General features: G+C 48.8%; 1 protein-coding gene across 1 annotated transcript; it reads right to left on the reverse strand.

Annotated features, from left to right (window-relative positions):
* Nucleotides 1-1340: 1340 nt before the first annotated feature.
* Nucleotides 1341-17456, reverse strand: ACAD9 (acyl-CoA dehydrogenase family, member 9; the record flags this gene model as incomplete). Its single annotated transcript, XM_010148005.1, has 15 exons — nt 1341-1441; nt 1877-1949; nt 2954-3082; nt 3884-3961; nt 5599-5725; nt 6366-6445; nt 8496-8624; nt 9409-9528; nt 9888-9958; nt 10617-10692; nt 11812-11885; nt 12920-13094; nt 14068-14146; nt 15889-15989; nt 17350-17456. Coding segments are annotated over 15 exons (1520 nt in total), but the record flags the coding sequence as incomplete, so codon positions are not given.
* Between the last annotated feature and the right edge of the window lie 2497 nt (nt 17457-19953).

Raw genomic sequence — 19953 nt, forward strand, 5'->3', positions numbered from 1 at the left:
CATGTTATTTGAACATTCTAAATTAAACTAGAGCAGACAGGGGTTTGCATGAACAGGAAACTGGTGGTTACTCACACACACGGAGCGACGTAAAGCGGTTTAATGGGTGTTTCGTCCTTTGCTGCGGGAGAGGGGTTCTGGCCCCTCTTCGGTGCCCTGCCGTCACGCGAAGGTGCTGCTTTGTGCTTCAAGTGAAGCCACAGCAGCCGACAGAAGCAGTGTGGGAGTGTAAACTCCTTCCTCTGACACGTTCAGTGGGTTAGTAAACATCTTTCTTTCACAAACTGCAACTCTGTTTGTTAGGAATTAGTAGGTAAAGAGCTTAGTCCGAGGGTGCTTTCTCAGCCTGGGTTACTTTGAACTTTTGTTTTCAAGAGAACAGTCTCCGAGCAGGAGGCCAGGACACCCCCCCACCCCAGGCAGACCCTCTCCAGAGTTATTCAGGTGACCCAGTGGACAGAAAGCAGCGAACAGCAGGTGACTGGGAATGTATAGGGAACGTATACCAAAACAACTGCCTTCCTCATGCCACTCGGCCAGCAAATAATTCCCACAGGCAAGTGTGGGGACGCTTGTTGGATACAACCCACCTCACAGGGGTAGGCGAGAGGCAGCTAGATTACGTTTGGGGGTTGGAAAGAGGGTGGGGGGGGGAAACCCGTGTAAACTGCCCCCACGTCTGGGTAACGCTCATGGCAAACCTGCTGTCTCGTGAGGTTTCTTCCTGGCAATGGCAGCTTGTTGCAAACACAACCCCACTCGTTGTTTAAAGAACCCCAAAGCAAAGGGAAGGGGCCAGCGTAAGGCTGGAGACCAAGGCCGGGAGCAGAAGGCAGAGAGGTTCTGCTTCAACACAAGGGAAACCGTCTGAACGGGAGCTCAGAGACCACGAAGCCCCTGACTGTAGGGACACTCCGTCCCCGCCTGGAGGGGCAGCGACGACCGCAGTGGCACTGCCGTCTGCAGCACACTGGCCAGGGTGGCCTCGGAGCTCCCTTCCAAACGCAACTCTTCTGCTTCCGCGTCTTTCGCTGCTGCTCTGCGGCTAAGGGCAAGGATGCTTAGGGAAACAGCCAGTCCCCTCCCTGGGAAAACACATCCCACCCTCCAAACCTCAAGTGGCTTTCCCATGGGGCGACGTAAACACCCACGTACATCTAGAGAGACACCTTGGGGATAAATAGACATTTATATCTCTTTGTGAGAAGTTGTGTCTAGAAGTTTGGTTTTACGCAGTTACAGCTAATTCCATCAGGTAAATTCATGAAAGTTATTTTTAAGGTGTCACAGAACACGAGTCTCTGGTTTACATTCACCGGTATTTGCTGCCTGGGAAGGCATCAGAAGGTCCTGTCCAGCGGATGAGAACAGATGTAGGCTCTCTTCTCCAGCACCTGCTTGGCAGCTTTCTTAATGCTGTCATCCAGGTTTTCATCTGCATCTACGGAGAGAGGGGAGGGACACGCGTGTGAACAGCTGCTCTCGTAAAGAGCTCAGGTTGCAAATGCAAGGATCCGCACTTCGGAGCCAGGAAGTCGTTTAACATCATCTTCCCCCAGAGTGATCCCTGCCGGCCAACGGCTCAGAGCTGCTCAGTGCGGGACAGGCCGGTATCTGACCTGCTGGGTTGTGGAGTGTTCTCTTCACAGGAGTTTGCACTGACGGATTCTGTGCTCCTCCCCACGGGACAAAAGGTACCACTGCAGTCTGCTTTATCTACGAAACAAAGGGCCTCTGCACTTTACTGGTACCAGTCCCTCACCCTCGTTAAAGGCAGAGCAGAACTACTCTGTTGGTCACATCAAAGCACCTGCTTATGGCTGGAGCCTGTGAAATCCAGAACAGTATAAAAATCCTTTTGTTTTATGGAACTTACATTTTTCTAACTGAGCCATGGCATAATTGTTCTTGAAATACGCTTCTGTGCAGAAGATATTTGTAAGAAGCACCTGAGAAAAGAGTAAAACCCAATTAAAAAGCAGTAAATGAATTTCACGCACAAAGCCACGCGGTAAAAATCCAGTCAAACTTTCCCAGTCTGGTTGTGCCTCTTGGTAGTGAGCCCTGCCGGCTCGTCACCTGTGAACTTGGATGCTCCGTGTTCCCCACAGCTACCGGGTGTCAGAGCTGGGATGACGCGTCGCTCAAAGCTGGCTACAAGGTGCTCTTGGCAATAAATCCAGAGGCGCTCACAAAAGGCCGGTGAAGACAAAGGTTAATTACTTGGGATTTGTCTAACACCCAGCTGTAGCAAACTGTCCTGGAGCCCAGCTGTTACCATGAAACTTCACACGAGCTCCCATACAACCACCGGTGTCTCAGGCTCTGCCACCAGTACGTTTATTGACAAAAATGCTGTCTATTCTGTCACTGCTTATTAAAGATTCTATGGGAGGCGTTCGGGACAAACTGCAGGGCATTAGGCCGAAGAGAGCACGCAGCTCTGCGGTTTGGTCATAAATGTGTACGTGTGGGTTGAAGTACTGTGAACACTGAGAGCGTGCAGCTCCGCAGGTTCCCAGCCCCGTCCGTGCGGTCACCGCATGCCTGCCCCCACCCGTGCAGAAACACTCCGGGGCGCCATCGGGTTTCTGGAGAGTTGCTGTGGGGAGATGCAAATCCTCAGCAACTCTGGAGCGTGACGAATGCTGTTGGTCAGTGAGGTGTTGCAGCCCCCGACTAGCACCTCCTGCTTTAGAGCACTCTTGCCCGACCGCACCGTGCGCATCTCGGAGCGGTGGGGGAAGTCGGCTCGTCGATGCGGAAGCAGCTGGTCGGACACTTGTAAGAGGTACATGGGCTGTGACATTTCAGGAAAAGTCTGAGGCCAGAGAGTGCCTCTGCATTACAAACACAGAGCGAGGCAGAACGGCAGGAGATAGGGAGCGCTAGGCTACGTGATCCAAGGAGCGCCGGCGTTGCGCAGGCGTGACTGGCAGCAAAGCACACTTACTTCATGGTCGTGGTTTCTCAGACCGATGCTGATAGACCGGCTGGCTCGGGAAATAGCTGCTGTCATTGCGTACAAATTAATGACAACATCTGCCACCCTCTTGAGGACCAGCTGCTCATCCACGATCGTCTAGAAGAGTAAAACCGAAGAGTACTTGGGGGCTCAGCAGTTGGAGGCTTCACCCCAACTTTGTACGAAGGTTCGTACTTACTCAGCATCACAGGGAAGCTGTCACATGGAATTTCTACCCTGTCAGCAAGTTTGGGATTAACTCCACTCCCCCGTGATCCCCCCTCTGGATCACCCTAAATTGGAACTACTCAATTCTGCATTAACCACGTTCCACCGTTTAACAGTCTCCCTGGCTGCGGCCAACAGGAGCGCTGCCGCGTCCTGAAACCACTCGGTAAAGGTCCGAACGGGGATGAAAGTCCGAGTGTATGTAGCCTGTTGAAAAGCTGTGCTGGGGGAGGTGGATTGTGCAGGGCCGGGGCTGACACGGGTGCTCAGAGCATGTCAGATTAAACTGTCACGGGATGGAAAATCCAGGGGCTTCCAAGTTCAGCCTCTCCCGCTTTACCTACACCGCTTCGCGTGGCCTCATCACCGGTTCGTCTGCTGAATGCTAGGGACGAACGGCACAGGTTCAGAGCTCCTCGCCTGGGAAGCGGGTTCACGGCAAAGTGCCTAAACCAGTCGCTGCAGCAGGGAGGGTTTGTGCTTAGAGGCAGAGAAAACACCTGCCTCGGCGGGACTGCAGGTTCTTTGGCTGCCCGTTACCCCGAGCACAGAACTTTGTGCGTTTTCTCGCATTCAGTGGAAACGTCCTGGCTCGTGCCACAGGCACAGCCCACTCTGCTTTCTAGCAAGGCCCATGGGGTTGAGGATAAACTATCCAATCACGGAGATAACAGGAAAGGTAATAGTTACCCTGCCAAACCTGCTCAGCAGGCCTCTCACTGTCGTTCCAAAATAATGAATGTTTTCTTCGAGTTTCTTGCCACTTTCCTGCGGAACAGAAAAAAAAACGATCAGAGTAGTCTCCTCGGTGAAAACACAAGCACCCCCCCTCGCTGAACTAATAAGAGGGAGCACCTTTGGGGAGGGTGAGCTGCCTGGCCACTCCACCAAAACCTGGGGCCACGCCATCGCGAGGAACGTGCAGGACACCCCCGTGAGGGCTCCCGACCACTGTCCCAAAGGAGTCAGCCGTTTGCAATTAGCCAGGACTGAAGTTGAGCAGAGCACTGTCCAGAGGTCTGGAATCCGTGCCGAGTGATGAGAGGGAAGGAAGAACAAACACCAAGTTGAGCCACCACCAGACAGAACCACAATCACACCCCGCTCCCTCGCCGAAAAACGGCAGTTCCATTTTCTGCTAAATACGGTTTAGCAGGATACAGTCCCCTGTCAGCTCCTAGTCACGGAGCAGAATTCCCTTCGCGTGCCTCTTGACCCAGAAGGGGTTATAAACCCGTGACTCTTTCCTGAGGAGATCACTGTTTGGCTGAGCCCTGGTGTCCTGAAGCCCAACTAGTAGAGATTTTTTCTTGGCCAGCACGGTTTCTGAACACTCATCTGCCTCGCTGCCGAAAGCCCGACAGCCACTACTCCTTCTCCGTAACATAGGCACTGTTCTAAATTTTCCTTTTGGTAACTTTTTAGTATGGTCTTTACGCTTACGCAGGCAAGAGTTTGAGAAATTCTCACACACCGTTCAGTTCCACACAGCAATCCTAACTTTAAGGCTGCAGGTTATGAAAATCTGAAAATCCAGGTTATTCAGTAGTACTGTGAGAATCCACCAACGGCCTCAAGTTCTGCTACGAAGTAGGAAGGAAGTTTCCAGTGTCGTGTTTGGCTTTTACTGATTTGTAACTGCAGCCAATCCACGATGCCGGTCCTTGTAACGCGAACACAGGTACGTGGCGCTGAACAGAGGAGACTGGAATCTGGCACGCCAGCTAGCTCAGGTGGTAAAACCACCCACCCCCGTACTCCGGGGGCACTGCAGAGCAGCGTTTACCCGAGGGAGCCGAGCTACCAGGTCCCAGGGAATCCTCTCACCTCTGGGCCTGAAATACCTGACCGGGTACGCGCACAGAGCCGTGGAAGGCGTTTTGCTGCAGTTGTTCATATCGCTAACAGAATGCCATAGCAAAGACAAACCACCTTCTTTCTACAAACAGAGCATTCGGTTTTGGTCAGAGAAATTATTTACTACGTGATTAAACCGGGGTGTGTATGTAGTTCACGGAAATTCTTACTTAAAACGGGTTGGGATTAAACGGGAGAGAATTGGGTGTTTTGTGCTGAGTGTAGGGAGGGCAGCAGCAGCCCACTGACAAGGTCTGTACCACGGCGATGGCTTAGTCTGTGTCACTACAACGGAGACGAGCCTGGGCGCGGCAGAAACACAGAGCAGTCTTCATGTTCCCCTGGCGTGTACCCACAGGCTGTCTGCAGCCCAGTCCCTGCCCTGTGATGGCTGAACAGCTGGTTACATCTGCACAGCTGGCTCTCCCTCAGCGCTGCCTTTGGTTTGCATTAACCGGACGTAAAGCCGTGCCCAGCGGCGAAGGGAATCAAATACGAAAGGCCAGTGCCTGGCTCTGGGCCAAGAGCACCCTGCCCCCTCCCCTTACCTGGAGGCTGGGATGCACCACTCCTCGATCACCAACCAGCCCATAATCCACTTTCCTGCCCATCATGTCCTGTAATTTGTTCAGAAACTCCCCCAGGGCCACTCCTACGTTGCCTTTCTTGATCTCTCTGAAATGTTGGGCAAAGAGCGGCTGTTAAAGGCCAGTTCCCCATTTGCAAGGGAAGTTTCAGGGGGTCAGATAACCAGTTCAAATTCTAAATGCTTTACCAAACCACCTGCAGTTTGTCTACAAATCAAGTCTTTTGATCTTTTTACTATGAAGTCTGGAGAACAGTTAGTTCACGGCCGTACAAGTTCACAGACAACGGGGTTCGCAGTCAGTTAATTCCAGAGAGCAGCCCACGTGCTCATCAATCCTACAGCTGTCTTACCAATAAAACTTTGTTATGGAATCTTAAGTTGCAAAATTTTAACTACCAGCCTAATAATAAAGAATTTTACACAAGCTGCAATTAAAAGATAAAATGCAATATGGCCAAGATTCCTAAATCCATAAAACATCCAATTAAAAATTAAAAAAAGGGCCCCTGTAACACTGAATTGCCTTTAGACAGAGAAGGCACTGAGAAACACTGCGGGGTTCCCCCTCCTGGCGACAGTTAGGCCGTTACCAGACCATTTAGTTCGTTAATAGCCATTAGCAGTGCAGAAGAACGTACTTGATTTTGTCAGTCAGGATTTTTGTTACCAGGCCGTTACCAGACCGTTTAGTTCGTTAAGAGCCATTAGCAGTGCAGAAGAACCTACTTGATTTTGTCAGTCAGGATTTTGCCGGCGTACTGCATACCCGTCAGAGCGATGTACATCCGCAGAATTTCATTTGTTCCCTGTAAAAAACCACAGTGCAAAGTGAACTCAGAGTTACAGCAAGTTTACAACATCAGTGACACTCTCGCAGGCAGGTCTGTTTGCCAGTCTGCCCTCCCTGTTGTCCCAGCATCACAGGATTCCTCTTCAGCCACCCACAAATGTTTGCTACCTTTTGCTGCATCTCAGTTACAAAGTCGGATTTCGTTTAGCTGTGAAGAAGCTGAGCCTCTCGTTGGTCAACAAATCTGTCTCACAACCTGAGAGCCCAGGCTACATGCATTTTGAGTAAAAAGACAAGTTCTGGATCGCTGCAGTAAAGGAACATTGAAATAGCTGTAAAACGGCTCAGTGGGCCTGTCTGGGAAGCAGGTGCAGACCAAGAAATGAAGCTGCCGCTGCACAGTTTGAGGTCTGGGGATCCACGATGCGATCGGCGCCTTCAGCACAGGTGGCTGAGGAACAAAGACCAAACCACGGATGGCTGGTCACGGATGGAAAGCACCTCGAGCGTTAGGTGGGTGTCAGAGCTGCAGTGACCCAGTGATGGGCGCGCGAGAGGCCACGGCACGGAGAGGAGCGTTTCTGTGACTAAGACGAGGAAGGGGCACGGGCACAGGCCCAGCCCAGCCGCTGTTGCTGGGCAGCAGAAAGGGAACCTGGACAAGCGTTCTGTCCCTCGGCAGCAGCCTGCACTTGCCTGCTGGCAGGTCCCTTTCTGACGAGGTCAGCAGCAAGGTAAGCACAACCGTCTTGCTCTGGCAGAGTAACTTTGCGTAGCTGCTGGGAGCAGTGAGCAAAGAGCCGACTTACAGGAATTCCAACAGCGTGATTTGGTTCCTAGATCCTGTCCCACGCGACAGGTCGCCTCTGCTTCAACCAGTTGGTGCTCCTCACGTCTGGCCTTGGTCCTACTCGTCAGAATGTCTGTCAGATGCACGAACGCCCCCCAGGGAGACCTCACGGGTTGGCTGGTTTTGCGCTTTCCTCAGTGTTGGAACTGACTCTTCCTGCTCCCACGAGACAAACACCCACGTGCCTGCAAGAGCACCAGGTGCCTGCTGTGCCCTGAGCCGCAGTCTGACAACGTCTGCACCGGTCTGCAGCCGAGATCTTCGCTGCCCTGACACCAGGAGGTACACGATCCCTTCTAAGTGGTCCACCCAGAAAAATCAAGTCTGGAAGCCTGACTCAGATGTACAGAGGGATGGTCATGGACAACCCAGCTGGGAAGCAGAATAAACTTCATAGCCAACGTTTTTTAAAAAAGTAAGTGCACATCAGTCAGTTAATTAAACACCTAAAGTAATCTTTTCCCAGTTTCCCTACTTCAGCTGTGAGAAGCACCCAAGAGGAACAGTCACTCAAGTCCGGGCACCAACAGAGCAGCTCAGCCACAAAGAAAACAGAAAATCCTACTAGAGAAATCTGTTTAAAAACTAAACCTCTGCCCATACCTCCCACCAGATCCCACCACGTCTGTTGGTACAGCTACACGAGAATAAAGACAGCAGAAAGGGCTCAAAATGTGCCTGACACAAAGCAGGGTGGGCAGCCTCCTTCTCACCAGGCTCTGGTAGGCAGCCACAGTTCCCCGACTGCACCACGACGCAGCGGCTGCGTTACCGCTACTCCTGGACGCAAAGCGAGGAGTTGTGCTTGCCAGCTGCAGCAGCTCTGGGCTTCCACGCTACTTCAGAATCCTTCAGTCTGTTCCAAACTACAACAGACCCAGGTCAGGAACTGGGACTCTTTCTCCTTGTGGCAGCCGGAACGTCCCTGCAACTGTGCGCGTGCTGCCGCGCGTCCGCGTCGCCGGCGTGCTCTTTCCAGAGGCGAAGCCGGCGCCAGTTCCTGCCGTAACTCACACGCGCTCAGGCGTACGAAAGCCATCGTACCCAACTGCGTTACAGGCAGGTGCTGCCCGCCTCTCCGAAGCGAACAAGGTTACTGCTGCCATCCAGCAGCGACGGAATGAAGGAAGGCCTGTTCCAAGGGCCGCCGGGGGCTCGGCTCGCGTTGCAGAAAGTGAATCGCAGGTGACAGCACCGACAGCGCATTCATACTTGCCTCAAAAATCAGAAGTATCCTGGTGTCTCTGAGGTAGCGTTCGTAGGGGTAATCCTTCATATAGCCAAGGCCTCCGAGAATTTGCAGTGCTTCACTCACGCAAGCCCAGGCACCCTCAGAACTGAACACCTGCCACAGAAGAGCGTTTTAAAGGCCACGTGAGGCAGCAAGTACAGAACACACCACGCCGTCACCTGGTCTGTGTGACACTGCTGTCACGTCTTGTACTGCTGGTGCAACAGTCCTGTTGAAAGCTTGTCTGAAGGAGCTTCCCTACGGCTCAGGGTGCCTATTTTGGTCAAATTACAGTTTCCTTGCAACCCACAAAAACATCTCCCTAAGGAGATATTCCCGGAGTCAGCGCCACAACCGGAGGCAACGGCTGTAGCCGGCTGGCTGGAGTACGCCACCTCAGCCCAGATTCACCAGGGCCTGTTTTTGTGAACTGACCATTGATGGGGGCTGAAAACCTGCGAGTTCTGCCCACGGGGCGGCCAGGCAGCAGCCCCCAGCCCTGGCCGACGCTGTGGGCACGCCTTCCACAGCCACACGCCAATGGAGCGGGCCTGGCTGTGTGACCAGTTCCCAGCTGGCCAGGCCTGTGCTGGGACCATATCCGCCTGTCTTTTTACCACTGCTACCGTGTAAGGCTGCATAAAACCACAGCCCGGGAGGACCATGACAGTCCAAGCCTGCTGTACGCAGTTTTTATTTCATATGGTGACAAAAGCCTGAACCTCAGCTAATCAACAGCACGTGGGAAGGCAAAGGAAACAGCAATGCCTGCTGCTTTCACCTAGCTGAGGTCTTTGTGTCCCACGTCTAAATGTAACACCTGGGCCGCTCAGCGGTCTGGAAAGCGTTACTCCATTAGCTTGGAGCCAAAGGCAAGTCTTTCAATAAAACTAATTACCTTGACCATGGCTGCCTCCACGGAGCAGTCTGGAAACCCTGGCCTGTCCATCATTCCTGCAGTCAGGTAAGCCATGCTCTCCATCACATATGCTTTCACAGCCATGAAACAAAACTTCTCCTGTCAAACAACAATGCAGGGCATCACACAGTAGCTCAGATGCAAAATCCCACAGTCCAGCCTGAAACTTAAAAGCACAACTGCAGCTTTCACACGTTTTAACATATCAAATGCTAATTAATAAAAAAGCACTACTGCTAAGCAGTCATGAAAAATCTAAAAAAAAAGAGCTTGATTCACTACACATATCCCCCTAGTCATGTAGGGGATCAGTGTGCACGAGTCTGCACTAAGTTTACACAGACTTAATACCTCCAGCAATTTCTTTGAATCAGCAGAGCCAAAAGAACCCCAACACAACCTGCGTCCTCTCACGGAGCCAGGACAAAGCAGAGATTTAGGTTTCTCTTTTTTATTACCTGAATTAATCCAAATTCGCTCAGTTTCTTATTGAACTGTTTCCTGGTACCAGCGTACTCTGCTGTCATTTCTGCGGAAAAAAAGAAATTCCACCTCAAGGGAGAGGCCGTTCCTGCCGACCGTGCCTTCCTGCAGAGCAACTGCGAGACAGCCCACGCGCAGCAGAGCCCTCGCTGTAGCAGCAGCTTGTGAAAAACACTCTCAGAAGGACGGTGCTGATCACGTTGGGGAACACTGTGCCAAAGGCTTGTCAACTAGAATCTGAGGTGTGAACCTGTACTCTTGGTCAAGGCACGGTTCGGTGCTAATTAATTACTTTAGAGGGATTTTTGTTACTATTTTGTGTCACTATTAGTAGAAACCAATTTTATTACTTATTGCAGTGTGCAAGCCTTGAGCCACTGACTGAAGCTGAAAGGTTTGAGGGAGATTCCACCTTCTAAAAGCAACAGTATATGGGTTATAATTGATTCTACCTCAGAAAAATTAAGCAGAGGCAATAACTTTCCACTATATGAACTGAAAAAACTTCAGTGTTCTACAGGCTTTTAATAGAAATTGTAAATAAAAATTATTTCAGTGTTTCAAAGAAGTCAAAGCCTGTTGGGATCATCGCCGTACTGTCACTCCTAACTCGTGTTTCGACTTGGAATTAAGTGCACTGTCTCCCTTAGGCAGCGCAGGCTTTTGCACGGCACCCAGCCACCCACAACACCCAACTCGCCCACCTATCAACTTCTTAATCATTCCAGCAGATGCGCTGCCCATGCTGAATCTCCCACTGTTGAGGATATTCATGGCAACCTGCGAAGAAAATGAATGGGCTTTAGGCACAAACGGCGCCACAAAAATCCTCCTCAGGCCACAACAGTTACTGCTATCCCGCTTCCTGTTCTGGTGCTTTCTTGGACTTGTTTGTCACTGGAATACACCTCCTCTCGTGACATGTACCCTCGCATTGGTGGCTACAGCCTGCGGCATGCCAGCAACAGCGCTACAAAACCAGGCTCGTAAGGCGACTGCCACACCCCATTTCCCCTTTCATCTCGTTTACAGATACTGCTGATCCAACGGCCTGGGAGTAATCCTCTAGTCAAGCTGCATTAAAGCAAAATGTAGCTAAAAATGTATTTATCTGCCACCAGACAAACCAAATTCAAACTAGACAGCACTGCTGAAGCTCATCAAGCAGGCGAAGGAAAGCGAATGCTGTTAACGCGTGTACACAACAGCCAAGCGTAAACATCTTCGCCGCAGCTGGCCTGCGCTGGATGCTGTCCTGCTCTGGGAGCCTTCAGCAACATACAGGAGGAGGGAGTAAGAATTCTAGGTGTAAAAAGGAAACACAGGTCAGTTTGACACCTGGTGTTCTTGCTGCTTAACAAGAGAAACGCGGGTGACTCAGTTCAAAGACTGTCAGGAAATTTAGAAAGTCATTGTTCCTACTTTTTAATTTGTGGCAACTGTCTGAAGAAGAAATCATAAAAATCACCTTTTGGTATGTTTACTACACTACAATCCAACCCCGGAAAACCGTCTGACAGGCAGGGGCCTTCTCCCCCTCCCTACAGAGACACAACTCCGGCTGTAGCAAACCGCAGAAGACCCCTCCCCGAGGCAGTTCAGAAGTTCTGCTGAAAAAGCTGCTCCCCTTCCTGAGCAGGACAGCGTTCCGTGAACATTAAACCCCAAACAAACAGCGGAACCGGCTCTGCAACTGGACTGGGCAGAAACACATGGAAATCGGGGAGCGCAGCACGCTCGCACACTGTGCCAGCAAACACGGAGCACGTCAGGTAAACGGAATCCTCCCGTATCCTTCAGTTTGGCAATGTTCATACCACCCGTAAGGAAACCAGTACAGGGGGAAAAAAGTCTCCTTCAGGCTTTCAGAAATGATCTGGATTGTTCCCGAGTGCTTACCTTAAATCCCCCTCCGACTTCTCCAATTACATTCTCTATAGGCACTTTGGTGTTTTCAAAATGTACTTCACAGGCTGAAACACAGAGTTAGTCGCTGGTGAATTACCACATGGCAAGAGTTGAGAGACACCGGGGAACACAACCGACGTAAAGGTCCCCTAACGCGCCGTTTATGACATGGTACATCCGCTTTGCCGAAGGAGGCCGAGAAAGGGAAAAGGCTGTAGTTGGCATCAGCTGCTGATGTAGAATACTCAGAGCATGAGCATGCGTCGTGCAAAGAGAGAACTACAGCTCTGGCTGTGTTCCGAGGAGCTGACAGAGCAGTCAGGTCCAACGACGGATGGTGAACAACTACAGTCATCAGTGAGGTGCTGTCCAGGGAAGGGCAGGGGAGCAGGGGAAGGGTCTGGAGCACAAGTGCTGGGAGAATTGGCTGAGGGAGCTGTGGGGGGGTCAGGCTGGAGAAGAGGAGGCTGAGGGGAGAGCTTTTCGCTCTACAACTCACTGACCGGAGGGTGCAGAGAGGTGGGTGTTGGTCTCTTCTCCCAAGTGACAAATGACCGGACAAGAGGAAACGGCCTCCTGTTGTGCCAGGGCAGGTTTAGATTGGCTGTTGGGGAAGACTTCTTCACGGAAAGGGCTGTCAGGCATTGGAACGGGCTGCCCAGGCCAGCTGGTGCCCTGGAGTGGTTTAAAGGGCATGTGGACAAGGTGCTTAGGGATATCGTTTAGTGGTGGCCTTGGCAGCGTTACGCTAACAATTGGACTTGATCTTTTCCCACCTAAAAGATTCTGTGATTCTAAGGTTAAGAAGAGCCTATGAAAACTCACTTCTAGATTAAATCAACTTGGTTACTGCATCTTGTGGGTAATTTCTTTCACTGCATAGTTATGGAAGCTTCACGTGTGCAGAAAAGAATCACAGATTTCTTATTTCAGACCCTGCATTAGGGAGGACTGGCAGAAAAAGCTAGGTAAAGAAACACGAAACACATACTGTTACATGGAATAGGTACTGATTTGCCTCCGAAGACAGATGATCTAAACAAATGAGGGCATTAAAATGCTAAAACAACTTCTGCTAACAGTTTTAGGTGATGCTTACTATTGGATCCTCGAATGCCTAACTTATCCTCAGGTTTCCCATGGGTGACTCCACCAAAATCCCGCTCTACGATGAAAGCAGTAATCTTGTCTTTCAGTTGTCCATCTTTATCAACAACCTCTGTCCTAGCAAATACTGTGAAGATGTTGGCAATGCCACCGTTTGATATCCAAACCTGTTTGGAGAGAGGAAAGATGTGTAAGAAACCACCTGTCCCAAGTGCTTTGTAACAGAACAGCAAAGAACGGAGCGGTGAAAAACTGCTGCTTCTTCCCTTAAAATTGTGATGAATGTTCTGCTGGTAGTTTTGCCTCCTGCGAACACACCGCCAAGGAGAATTGACCACAGAGTGGTTAAGTACAGGGTAACTATAAAAATAGGTTATAAATAGGATATAAAAATACAGATTTGAATGAAATGAGAATCCGTGGTGCATTTTCACCAAAGCCTGTATATCCTGCTACTTGGGCACGCGAGGGATACAAAGCTAATACAGACTGTAGACCCACTTTGCCCAAAATAATTTCAGCCCTGATGAGAAATTCTCTGAATCGGGCACACACGTACGGCCCCTCCCACGGGACAGGTCTCTTCACATCACAGAGAAGACGGACGTCAGTGACTACAGACCAAGCCTGGGACCCATCAAACATCGCTGCACCCAGTACATCTCCGCATTTCCTCCAGAGCGCATTCCCCATTGCTTCTTTCGGCAGAAACGTTCCACGCAGCCCCATTTCCAACGCACTGTCAAGTCTGCTTTCAAACACACCTCAAAATGTGGCACGAAGAATGAAAAGTGGGGCGAACAGGGGTTTGGTTTTGCCTGTGCTGTCACGGACGAGGCTAACTAACCCACCCTCCCTGAGGGCGAACACCACGAGCTGGCGATACAGGAGGGAACTTGAGTAGCTTCTCCTGTCTTTCTTACCAAGAGCTTAGTGAAGGTTGTTCCCCAAACAGCGTTCTTCTCTACTCCCTGTGGCCCTAGCACAACAGGGGTTGTCTTTTTTGACACGGCCAGTCTTCACTAGCTTGGAACCTTCAAAATTCTGAGCAGCTGCCAAGCTAGCTTCTTCCTCAGCAGAACTGGCTGACGGCAGTGCTGCAGAGACAACGACCCCTTCTACAGCCCTGTAAGTGCGTACCTTGGAGCCGTTTAATAAGAAGTGCTTCCCATCTTCACTGAGGGTTGCTCTTGTCTGGATGGATGCAGCATCACTTCCACTAAAAGCCAAACGAGTTGTTAGTGTTTAAAGAAATAAACATGCTTTAGAAATCAAAACTCCATCTTCTCCCCTCGTCCCCTGGTTTAAGAGAGACTGTTCATAGCAGTATGAAATAGCAGTATCACACTTTTTGTTCTTAGCCAACACGGGAACTTACTAGATTCAACAGCTCTGAAGAGATCTTCTACCTAAGTTCCCTGAGGGGACATTTCTGCTGATGAATGAGTATTCTGCCCATCTTACGACCTGACCAGAACGTTCAGATCACCACAGAAGCACTCTTTTTGAGCTCCACGTTGAGCTGTGTGAACGTACAAGGAATACATCATCCTAAACCACAACCAAGTTTAAAGTGTCTAAGCTGTACCTCAAAAATTCACACCCTGGTTTTATATCCCAAGTGAAAAAAGGCTGACAGAAATGAGAAGTAAGTGTGCGACAGTCTCTATCGAGGAGAGAGATTGTAATTCAGCAGCTGAATTACAACAAAGCAATCCAAAACTTCTGTTCCATGATTAAAAGCTCACGCCTTCTCCTGAATCACCACCTTACTGGATAATTTAACAAGCAGCACATAATCTCCCCCCTGAAAGAAGTTTCCTCTTCCGCAAATTCAAACGCCACAATGGCTCACTTCAGGCTTTCAGCTGAAGTTCAGTTCTCGGAACAGCCAGATCTCAGCTGGTATTTTAATAGTATTGGATTGCTATAACTGAATCCTAAAAACAATCCCTTCTCTGCACCAGGACGAAGGTCTCTAAGACCAAAGCTGAGGCTAAGACTAGCAATCTTCTCAAAAAATACTGGGCTAAATAGATGTTAGAAGACTTTCAGAGCACGGACAGCCCTTGGTTTCTCCTTGTGTGTTACTGCCAAGTCCCTTCCGTGGATTCCCTTCAAACCTGTGCTAGTCTGAAGTTTGCCTGCAAGTGGGACAGATTTAGAGGGTCAGACCCCGGCTTAGGACTCCTGAATAAAAACCATCACTGATGGCTGGGAGGTATCTCCATCACAGCAAGAGGAAAATCCAATGCTCGTTGCAAGTCCTCCCAGCAGACCTGCCATTCAGCAAAAGGCAGTTTCCAACTACAGCTCTGTGTGGGCAAGCAAGACTCAGACACTCAAGTGCTCTCGGTCCTTCAACCAGTTTCCTGTTCAATCTCATAGTAAACGAGCTGCCTATATCTTTTTAAGAAAACTACCTTTTCTGCATTAACAGAATCTGCAACATTAGCAGCAGTCAATGAATAAACATCATAAATGTAACTTTATCTCTGAAATGAAGTTGCAGCCGCAAAGATGCCTTTTCTAAATGCTAAGAAAAGACCAAAATGTCTTCCTATTATTTCTGGCAGTTCCTTCAATAGAGGCTTTTCTGATTTTGCAGAAGAACTGAAAGCATCCTGGACCAGTCACAGCACGTCATGAACACAGCACCCAGTGTCCTTTCACCTTGAATTCAGTAATGCCAGAAACTAAGCGGATGAAGCCCTGGGAGGGGAAGAAGAGCAGTCAGTGATTTCACGGACGCTGTCAAAAGCAGCGCACTGGGGAACGATGAATTACATGACCTGAAGTGTAGCTTAAAAAGGAAAAAGATGACCTATATGCTGAAGCCACAGGCACCAAATAATCAAGTATTTAATTTAGTAACCAAACAACCACTCTAGTGAGGATGAAAATACCAAAACCAAACATGCAGGTGCCTGGTGCTTTCTGAAGCTGTTACAAGACCAGTACCTTCCAGGTTCCGTGAGACAAAAAGCTGCAATGTGCTCCCCAGAGGCCAGTCTAGGCAGGTACTTGGCCTTCTGCTCGTCCGTGCCAGCAATGAGGATTCCCTGCAACGAGAATTAACAGACAACTTTTCAGCATCAAACTCTGTAAGAAGAAACAAAGCTGACAAGCTCCACCAACTTCAGGAAGCTTCATGCAAATTTCCTGGCATAACGAGAGTCAGTTTAATAACCAGTGGACATTATTATTTACCAGACATTAAAATACATCGGTTATCATCACGCAGTTATTCAACTGCCCACAGGAGACAGCTTGTTGTTACGGCTGCCTTCTAGGGGAGGTTTCACTGGCTTTATGCCTGGGTGAAGACTTAAGCGTTGCTCTGAGAGGCACCGAGATAGTCCTTCCTTTATAATCTGTCATATCTTCATTACTATCACTATAATTTTATTTTAGTAACACAAAAATCGGTAATTTTCAAAGCTCCTAATCAGAGAACAGAACACACAATTGACATGGGTTCCAAATTATTTCATCACAAAGGCATTCAACAACTTCTTGTGAGAGTGCACTTATTTTAGTTCTCTCTGTTGTATTCAGTTTTTACAGCAGGTTTCTTATGAAGGACAAACAAAACCCAAAACCACATGATAAAGGTAAATAATCAGTGGTAAAATAGCGAAGATACTCAACAAAACTAGGATTAACCCAAACTGGCCACAGCAGGAGAGTGGCAGTGGGCATGCCCTACACTACTTCTCATCAGAATGCTTTACAAAGCCGCTCAGCTCACCAACCCTCTTCTACAGATGGCAAATTTTAAGTAAGATGGGGGATAAACATGTGTTTTTAATTAGCAGTCTGCTCATTTCCATGAAGAGTTTGTTCTTATGATGAGCTTACTGCTATTTCAAGCTTCAGCCTGCTACCATGCATCCACCCCAAAGTGCACTAAAAGCTAGATACCTAAGGCTGTATTTAAGAGAAAACGAGTTTATAATTCACATGCTTGCTACAGCACGTTGATCTTGGGCGAGTTTTCTTCTCTAAGCTCCCCCAGTCCACAGCCTCATTCAGCTCAGAAGTGGCACCCTGCTGAATTCTCCACACAGTTGTCCCTCCTCCCCGTAGTTTTAGCTCCCTGATATTTTACTTCAGTAATAGCTAGCTACTTTTATCAAGTCTGCTCAATTTAAAAAACTTGGGCTCATTTAAGGTATTTTTTCCAAGAATGATTATCTGGGGGTTTCCTGAAGAACTCGCTGTTGTGTGTACTGTGTATGCAGTCTTTATGCTGCACAAGTCTTACACTGGCAGAGGGTGCTGGGGACACCAACCTGGCGCCAGAACGTTCCGCCGGATTCCTGCCTCGCCGGCAACTGTTGTTTGTTACGTTCGCACTCCACATACCACCCTTTCTACGCCAGTTGCCTAGAACTGCCTGACCCAGAAGCGGAGCCTTACCTTAAGCCCAATAGCTTGATGAGCTGCCAGCGTAACTGCGATAGATCCATCCAGGGAGGTGATTTCTCCCAAACGGGCATACATGGTGTTCGATAGACCAAGGCCACCTGGACAAAAAACAACTTTTATTCCACGCAGATACCTTACAATTTAACTTGCTCCCTCCCCCCAGATATCCCTTTCAAGAACAGAAACATCAGGAGTGTAACACTGTTAACGGGGAAGCGTCTTAGTACAGACCAGACACATGCACAAACACGTTCAGCGCGGCTGCAGTTGTGCCAGAAGAATGGATTTTGCAAACAGTAACTTTCTGAGGAAACATGAGCTGTGCCGAAACGGCAAAAACCAAGCTGGTTTCAAACACTCTGTATGTGACACGGTGGAAGACTCAGTGTAAGACTTGCTCCAGCCTGAATTTCTGTGCTTGTGGGATAAAATGCATTTTTCTGGTGACACTTGGACGCCACATTAGAAAGGCAGACATTACCCCCCTCGCAGCTGGCCAGCTGCAGACCAAGCGGCGAAGGGAGAGCTGCTGGACCGGTCTCAGGACCCACAGGGCTATACGGATGCACGGATTCACAGCCAGGCTGTCTGAGCTGCACTGAAAACAGGGCAGGAAATTACCTGATAGTAACCAGATAGATAGATATCTATATATCTGTATCACCCAGTCCTTCTAAATTGGTACTAAAGGCAGATAAAATACAATGCTTTTAAAAAGTCTTGAATTAAAAAAGTGACTATATCAAGGCACAGGCTTGACACTAGCACATCCTTTCTGGAGGAATTTTGTGAGCTGCTGATGCAAATACAGAGACTACCTGTATGGAGCTTGAAAAGAACAGCAGTAGGATAAACCCCAGCTGCATCTGGAGGAGTCTAGTGTTCAAGAATTTTACATCATCAGGACTAGAAAACCCGCTCCCTGTAATTTAACATTATTTTATATATTACTGCTGAATAGAAAACTTTATCTAATCAAGATAATCTTTTTTCCAGGCTCCCAGTGTTCTCCTTGGGACAGTGGTGTAGGTCAGGGTAACGCACACCTTCAGCAGACGGCTCAGCAGTCCTGCTGTTTTATGCAAGAAGAAATGCAAGCACAAGTGCCCCCGACACCACTGACTCACATCACTGCCTCTCACACCCTCCTCCTTTGGAGCACGCTCATGTGCACCGAATCCCCACTGCTCCTCCCCCACACGCACTTGCTTCTCTGCCCCTTTCTAAGAGGTGCTGGGTTCAGGATTTGGCTTGGAGAGTCCTGATGATGTGCATGGTGATTCCAGCGGTGCCCATGATAGTGAGGGCCATTATTCCATCATTTCCATGAACTGCATTTTCCCCATGGGCGTTCCGTGTTTTAATGCTTCTGGCAGGTATGCTGCTCTCACAAACCATTACCATGCGCTGAGCGTGCGTCACTGAAGGGTCTTAAAACACACAGCAAGCACCACTGCCAAACCCACAGCAGGCTGAAACTACAGAAAACGGGCAATAACCTCGTTAGAAGCATGATGGTGCAGAAAAAAGTAGTTTGCTTATACTAAGGTGACTGCTCTCCATCTTCTGGATTTTATCCAGCTTACATTTACAAGACAACAGGACTATGATTCCCTACAGTGGACTGCAACCTTCTACAAGGCGGAAGCTGAGAGTATGGTTCCACAGGCTTCGAAACGACAATAACATTAACTGCAAACCAATCAAATTGAACACATGGCCTTTCAGACTCTAAAAAATGAACAGAGTGAGGAAACTTATTCCTAGTTAACCAATAGTAGGTTACACTTCCAACTTCACGTTGCTTCCTAACGCTCTGCCCACAGTTCTGTCCTTCATCCTCCTTTCTGTGGACACTAACCTCCTGTCTTCTTCCAATGGATTTCTTAATTACTAAATACCTCCTTGCTCATCTGGTTAAGTTGCTCTGCCCAGATCTTTCTCCTCCCCAGACACTACCCTGAAGAGAAAAACTTGAAAGAGCTTGCAAACCTCTCCTACTGTCACATCACCCTGCCTAGCTCTCAACACCCATGAAAAACATTCAATACCATTTCTAAAGCATTAACGAACAATTAATTAATCAACAGAGATTGCATCGTGTTACCACACACGAACGTTGTCCAATGTACTTCGATGAATTTGCATAGAAACGCTTTATTTACAGAACTGAAATCAGTGCAGACTGGTTATGTTGCCCAATACAAGAAGCAAAAAAGGTGTAACAAAAAAATGCTACAAAAATACGGTATTACTTTAACACCAACTAAGTCCTGAGGGATGTCTCCAGCTTTATATGGCACTACCGTAACCCTGAAAAAAAGACACTACAGTTTCACACTATTCTCTTAACAAATTAGGTATCTTCCCCACTGAAACTTTCTTCTGCAGATGGTGCAACACAGTTTTGCCATCCTCCCAGGTGTCCTCTCTAAAGTCTCCTTCATTTATCACAGAAGGTAGACAACACAATGATCTCATTTCTTTATAAATTTCATGTAAAATATTAGCTTCAATTCCAACTTTTACGCATAAGAATATAACATCTTTGTCAGTGACGTGGATAGCGAGATTGAGTGCACCCCCAGCAAGTTT

The sequence above is a fragment of the Eurypyga helias genome, unplaced genomic scaffold (assembly GCF_000690775.1).
Source record: "Eurypyga helias isolate BGI_N326 unplaced genomic scaffold, ASM69077v1 scaffold3493, whole genome shotgun sequence".
Classification (NCBI taxonomy): domain Eukaryota; kingdom Metazoa; phylum Chordata; class Aves; order Eurypygiformes; family Eurypygidae; genus Eurypyga; species Eurypyga helias.